Raw genomic sequence first — 7,219 nt, 5'->3', positions numbered from 1 at the left:
GATTTCTGATGATTCTCTCTTGTGTTTTGTCCCTGTCTGTCTCTCTCCCTGACCTCTTCTCCTTGCTCTGCCTCTCTCCCGAACCCTCCCCAAGCTCCTGAAATGATGAAGGGCGACCCCATCGGACCACCGGCTGATATCTGGGGTCTGGGCGTGCTGATTTACATCATGTGAGTAGCGTTTGTTGGTGTCTGTGAGCACGATGACGGGGAGGGCCAGGACACCCTGTCCTCCAGCCGATGTTTGGCAAGGCTTCCTCGAACGTTTGCCTCTGCGTTAACATCACCGGGTCCTTCGCCGCCTGTGGTACCACAGGGGAGGTCCTGGTCGGCGCTGTCTATCTCTGCTCCCAGTCCGTGCATGTGGGAGAGCAAGGGGAAAAGGGCAGGTGCTCCACATCCCACTGCTCCACGGGGGAACATTACCCCTTCACACACCACCACCAACACAGAACAGCACAGCACAGGAACAGGCCCTTCGGCCCACAATGTCTGTGCCGAACATGATGCAAATCAAACTAATCCCACTTGCCTGCACATGATCATTTCCCTCCATTCCCTGCCTGTGCATGTGTCTGTCCAAGTACCTATTAAACGTCTCCATCGTATCTGCCTCCACCCCCAATCCTGGCAGCACGTTCCAGGCACCAACCACTCTCTGTGTAAAAAAAACTTGCCCCACACATCTCCTTTAAACTTTCCCCCTCTCACTTTAAATGCACGTCCTCTAGCGTTTGACATTTCTACCCTGGGAAACAGATTCTGAGGTCTGGGTGTGCTGATTTACATTATGTGAGTAGTGTGTTTTACACAGAGAGCGGTGGGTGCCTGGAATGTGCTGCCAGGGATGGTGGTGGAGGCAGATATGATAGAGGTGTTTAAGAGGCATTTAGACAGGCACATGAATATGCAGGGAATGGAGGGAGACGGATCTTGTGCAGGCAGATGGGATTTGTTTCCATTGGCATCATGGTCAGCACAGACATGGTGGACCGAAGGGCCTGTTCCTATCCTGTACTGTTCTATGTCCTGTGTTAGTTTCCAGAGGCATCTGCTGATGCTTGAGACACGAGTATAACCATCAGTTAGAATTGCAGTTGGGACGCCTACCTGTGTGAGATGAAGTGCAAGAGTAAGGAAAGCTCTGTTTAGACCACTTCTGGAGTATTGCATTCAATTCTGGTCGCCCCATTACCGGAAGGATGTGGGGAGGGTGCAGCAGAGGTTTACCAGGATGCTGCCTGGATTAGAGGGCATGTGCTATGACGAGAGGTTGGACAAACTTGGGTTGTTTTCTCTGGAGTGTCAGAGGCTGAAGGGAGACCTGATAGAAGTTTATAAAATTATGAGAGGCATCGGTAGGGTAGACAGTCAGAATCTTTCTCCCAGGGTCGAAATGTCTAATACAAGAGGGCATGTGTTTAAGGTGAGAGGGGGGGAAAGTTCAAAGGAGATGTGTGGGGCAAGTTTTTTACACAGAGCGGTGGGTGCCTGGAATGTGCTGCCAGGGGTGGGGGTGGAGGCAGATACGATAGAGGTGTTCAAGAGGCTCTTAGGCACATGAATGTGCAGAGAATGGAGGGGTATGGATCCATATATATGGATCAGGCAGAAGGGATTAGGTGTCATTGGCTTAATTAGTTCAGCACAACATCGTGGGCCGATGGGCCTGTCCCTGTGCTGTACTGTTCTGTGTTCTATGAGATCACACCAGGGGTGTTGGTGAGACCACCCCTGGAGCACTGGGTTCCAGTGTGATCGCCGTGCTTGTGGAGGGTAAAATGGATGAGGTCAAGGCAGCCGAGGTAATTGAGGTTGAACCCCAGGACTGTATGTGGAAGAGCGATTGAGGGAGATAGTCCGACATTCACTGACTCCGTGAAACAGGTAGGACAGTGGAAGGAGACACAAGAGACGGCAGAGACTGGGATCTGGAGCAACACACAATTCTGCTGGAGGAACTCAGCAGGTCGGGCAGCATCTGTGGAGGGAAATGAACCGTCAACGTTTTGGGTCGAGATCCTTCATCTGGACACAAAGGGAGGGGAGATAGCCGGTATAAAAAGGTACAAAAGCACTCCAGCCACCCCTGAGAATTTCTGTAGCTGCCCCTGGACTTTGACCCCCTAGACTGCTCTGCCCTCCACTGCTCCCTGCACCTCGTCAATTAGAAAGCTGAAGGGCAGCACAGCTCCCTGGGGGCAGCGGTGATTCATGGGCTTGTACAACAGCACTTGGACACCTGTCCAGAAGGGCTGGTCTCGAGACCATCCTCACTGCAACAACAGGACGGTCACTAACCTCAGTGCAACTGCTGAAACGGAGAGAGGTCTCCAGTACCTGTACTCAGACAGACCCTGCGCTCACTGCCTCCGGCCTCATCGGCAGGAGAGAGGTGTTGAGACCGGGAGAAGTTATGCCAACCTTGTCCAACACATAAAGCTGCAGTGCTTTGGTTACTACAAACCATAAGGAGGCCAATCTGCCCATTGGGTCCATACCAGCTCTCAGCAGAGCAATCCCATCAACCACTTACCCCCCCCCCCCACCCTTTAGTTCATCAGCCCCCTCACAGCCCCATCCACTCTCCTGTGGTCCTTTTGCTACTTGCCTTCACTAGGGCCAACTTACAGTAGCCAATTAAGTACAGGAGCCTTTCCCCCTGCTTCCTACATCCACTGGAGACCAAGTGTACATCAGTAGATAGTACACATTAGTGTACATTAGTACATAAGTACAGGGCTCTGGTGAGACTGCACCTGGAGCACTGCAGACAGTTTTGATCTCCATGTTCAAGGAAGGATATACTTGCATTTCATGGAGGATTCACTGGGTTGGTTCCTGAAGTGAAGTGCCTGTTTTAAGAGGAGAGGTTGAGCAAGTTGGGTCAATGCTCGTTGGAGATGAGATGTATTGAGACTCAAGGTTGTGATGGGGATGAGCAGGTTGGTTGATGAGGGGATGTGGCGGGATCGAGAAAGGCAGAAGTAGATACTCGATGAATTTTTCCCAGGGCGACAATGGCTAACACGAGGGGACATAATTTTAAGGTGACTGGAGGAAGGTATAAAGGGGATGTCAGGGGTAGTTTTTTTACACAGAGTGGTGGGTGCGTGGAACGCACTGCCGGCACAGGTTGTGGGGGACATTTAAGAGACTCTTAGGTAGACACATGAATGATAGAGAAATAGGGAGCTATGTGGGAGGGAAGGGTTAGATAGATCTTAGGGCAGGATAAAATGTCGGCACAACATTGTGAGCCGAAGGGCCTGTACTGGGCTGGAATGTTCCATGATAAGCAAGGAGGTGAAAGGCGATGGAGTGGACGTGGAGCTGAGGTGACCATCAGATCAGCCGTGGCCTCCTGACTTTTACCTCCGTGCAGTAGCCCGAAGCTTGGGCAAGATACCAGACGGCTGTTCGAGGCCGGGTAATGTACCCGGTGTGGGTCGGCCAGAATGGCTCCGGCTTTAATGAAGGGAAACTTACATCTGGGAGTTCTGAGCCACACCCGGTCGTGGTGGGAAGGGTTCACGTGGAGCTGGAGGGTGGTGGGAGGGGGTTGGAGGCAGGTTCTAGGTGGTCCTCATGGTCGGTGTGACGTGTTTTCCAGGCTGAGTGGACGATCACCCTTTGCCGCGTCTGACCCAGAGGAGACAGAGAACAGAATCAAGTCGGCACAGTTCGACCTCACAAAGTGCTACCCCAATGCGTCACAGAATGCCGCACACTTCCTCAAACGGGTGCTCTGCATGTTTCCAGCGTGAGTATCCACCCCGGGGCCTCATCCCACAGCACGGCAGGAGACACACCAGTCATCAGACCCAACCTTCCAAAAGTGGGACCCACTGATGGGAGGTGGAGTCAGGGTCACACAGCACAGAAACAAGCCTTTCGGCCCAACTGGTCCATGCCGACCAAGATGCCCATCCAAGCTAGTCCCATTTGCCAGCATTTGGTCCATAACCTTCTGAACCTTTCTGATCCATGTACCTGTCCAACTGTCTTTTAAAAGTTGCTGTTGTACCTGCCTCAACCACTTCCTCTGGCAGCTCGTTCCACGTACACACCACCCTCTGTGTAAAATAAAATTTGCCCCTCAAGTTCCTATTAAATCTCTCCCCTCTCACCTTAAACCTGTGCTCTCTAGTTCTTGATTCCCCAACCTTGGGAAAAAGACTGAGTGTATTCACCCTATCTATGCCCCTCGTGATTTTATACACCTCTATAAGATCACCTCTCAGTCTCCTACGCTCCAAGGAATTTTGTGCAGTTGTACAGTACAGAAACAGGGTATCCGACAGCCTGGCCAACCTCTCCCTATAACTCAGTCCCTCAAGTCCTGGTAATAACTTTCCAACTCTTTTCTGTGCTCTTTCCATTTTAATAACACCTTTCCTATAGCAGGACAACCAGAACTGAACACAACGCTCCAAGTGCATCCTCACCAGTGTCCTGTACAACCGCACCATGACCTCCCAACCTTTATACTCAGCGCCCTGACTGACGAAGGCCAGCGTGCCAGAAGCCTTCTTCACCACCTTGTCTACCTGTGATTCCAATTTCAGTGAACCATGTACTTCTACTCCAAGGTCTCTCTGTTCTACAGCACTCCCCAGGACCCTACCATTCATTGTGAAAGCCCTACCTTGAGTTGACTCTCCAAAATAACACCTGGTGATCATCTGAATTAAACTCCATTTGCCATTCCTCGGCCCACTTACTCAACTGATCAAGTCCCTCCATAATTTTTGACAATTTCTTCAATGTCCACTATACCATCTAATTTAGTGTCATCTGTAGACTTACTAAACATGCTTTGTACACTTTCATCTAAAATCGTTGATCTAGAGTCTTGGAAGCTTGGCTAGTGAAGGTCCCTCTGCACTGTCCCATCACACACTCCCAGGGTCAGACACAGTGAAACTCCCTCCACACCGTCCCATCACACACTCCTAGGGTCAGACACAGGGTGAAGCTCCCTCCACACTGTCCCATCACACACTCCTGGGGTCAGACACAGAGTGAAGCTCCCTCTACACCGTCCCATCACACACTCCCGGGGTCAGACACAGGGTGAAGCTCCCTCTACACCGTCCCATCACACACTCCCGGGGTCAGACACAGGGTGAAGCTCCCTCTACACTGTCCCATCACACACTCCCGGGGTCAGACACAGTGAAGCTCCCTCTGCACTGTCCCATCACACACTCCCGGGGTCAGACACAGGGTGAAGGTCCCTCTGCACTGTCCCATCACACACTCCCAGGGTCAGACACAGTGAAACTCCCTCCACACCGTCCCATCACACACTCCTAGGGTCAGACACAGGGTGAAGCTCCCTCCACACTGTCCCATCACACACTCCTGGGGTCAGACACAGAGTGAAGCTCCCTCTACACCGTCCCATCACACACTCCCGGGGTCAGACACAGGGTGAAGCTCCCTCTACACCGTCCCATCACACACTCCCGGGGTCAGACACAGGGTGAAGCTCCCTCTACACTGTCCCATCACACACTCCCGGGGTCAGACACAGTGAAGCTCCCTCTGCACTGTCCCATCACACACTCCCGGGGTCAGACACAGGGTGAAGGTCCCTCTGCACTGTCCCATCACACACTCCCAGGGTCAGACACAGTGAAACTCCCTCCACACCGTCCCATCACACACTCCTAGGGTCAGACACAGGGTGAAGCTCCCTCCACACTGTCCCATCACACACTCCTGGGGTCAGACACAGAGTGAAGCTCCCTCTACACCGTCCCATCACACACTCCCGGGGTCAGACACAGGGTGAAGCTCCCTCTGCACCGTCCCATCACACACTCCCGGGGTCAGACACAGGGTGAAGCTCCCTCTACACTGTCCCATCACACACTCCCGGGGTCAGACACAGTGAAGCTCCCTCTGCACATGTCCATCACACACTCCCGGGGTCAGACACAGGGTGAAGGTCCCTCTGCACTGTCCCATCACACACTCCCAGGGTCAGACACAGTGAAACTCCCTCCACACCGTCCCATCACACACTCCTAGGGTCAGACACAGGGTGAAGCTCCCTCCACACTGTCCCATCACACACTCCTGGGGTCAGACACAGAGTGAAGCTCCCTCTACACCGTCCCATCACACACTCCCGGGGTCAGACACAGGGTGAAGCTCCCTCTACACCGTCCCATCACACACTCCCGGGGTCAGACACAGGGTGAAGCTCCCTCTACACTGTCCCATCACACACTCCCGGGGTCAGACACAGAGTGAAGCTCCCTCTACACCGTCCCATCACACACTCCCGGGGTCAGACACAGGGTGAAGCTCCCTCCACACTGTCCCATCACACACTCCCGGGGTCAGACACAGGGTGAAGCTCCCTCCACACTGTCCCATCACACACTCCTGGGGTCAGACACAGGGTGAAGCTCCCTCCACACCGTCCCATCACACACTCCCGGGGTCAGACACAGAGTGAAGGTCCCTCTACACCGTCCCATCACACACTCCCGGGGTCAGACACAGAGTGAAGCTCCCTCTACACCGTCCCGTCACACACTCCTAGGGTCAGACACAGGGTGAAGCTCCCTACACACCGTCCCATCACACTCCCAGGACAGGGACTGCACAGGTTAGATAAAGAATACCTTGCCTTTTCACACGCAGCTGATCTAAAATAAACAGAAGAAACTGCCAGGCCACATATGATCTTAGGAGAAGGCCATTTAGCCCATCGGGTCTGTTCCACTCTTCAACCAGAGCAAGCCGGGTATGAATGTTAACTCCAGCTGCCTACCTTGGTCCCACTACCCTGAAGGCCCAGTGACAATTTCCATCAGCCTCGCACTGTTGTCGTTCATTGATGTTGCCCCCAATTGTCCCATAACTTTTTAGAGACGAGAGTTCCACATTTACATTTTCCCTTGTGAGCAGAGGGGCTTCCGAACATCAGCCCCAGTGCGCCAAGGTCCCTCTGTTCCCCAACCCACCCCGAGTCATACAGTTGTACAGCACAGAAACAGGCCCTTCGGCCCACCTTGTCTATGCCGACCACCATGCGTATCTATACCAATCCCACCTGCCTACATTAATTCCGCATCCCTCTCTGCCCTGCTCATTCAAGTACCTGCCCAGATGCCTCTTGAATGTTGTTACTGGTTCCTGCCTCCACCTCCTCCTCTGGCAGTTCATTCCAGACACCAACTACCCTTTGTGAGAAAAGTTTA

General features: G+C 53.0%; 3 protein-coding genes across 6 annotated transcripts in view; 1 reads left to right on the top strand and 2 right to left on the bottom strand.

The window, feature by feature from the left end:
• The window catches only part of LOC127569523 (ATP-binding cassette sub-family B member 6-like), a 549,089-nt gene that overhangs the window by 58,970 nt on the left and 482,900 nt on the right, over window positions 1–7,219 (bottom strand). The window lies entirely within an intron of this gene.
• The window catches only part of LOC127569540 (villin-1-like), a 473,442-nt gene that overhangs the window by 456,509 nt on the left and 9,714 nt on the right, over window positions 1–7,219 (bottom strand). The gene's annotated exons all lie outside the window — the stretch shown is intronic.
• The window catches only part of spega (striated muscle enriched protein kinase a), a 192,415-nt gene that overhangs the window by 179,776 nt on the left and 5,420 nt on the right, over window positions 1–7,219 (top strand). For all 4 annotated transcript variants that reach the window (XM_052013952.1, XM_052013934.1, XM_052013962.1 and 1 more), the window contains 2 exons: window positions 95–170; window positions 3,613–3,762. In XM_052013952.1, the coding sequence (XP_051869912.1) occupies window positions 95–170; window positions 3,613–3,762 (226 nt within the window). The remainder of the gene's footprint in view (window positions 1–94; window positions 171–3,612; window positions 3,763–7,219) is intronic.

This window comes from Pristis pectinata, chromosome 1 (assembly GCF_009764475.1).
Source record: "Pristis pectinata isolate sPriPec2 chromosome 1, sPriPec2.1.pri, whole genome shotgun sequence".
NCBI lineage: Eukaryota > Metazoa > Chordata > Chondrichthyes > Rhinopristiformes > Pristidae > Pristis > Pristis pectinata.
This window is presented reverse-complemented; position numbering and strand designations above follow the sequence as displayed.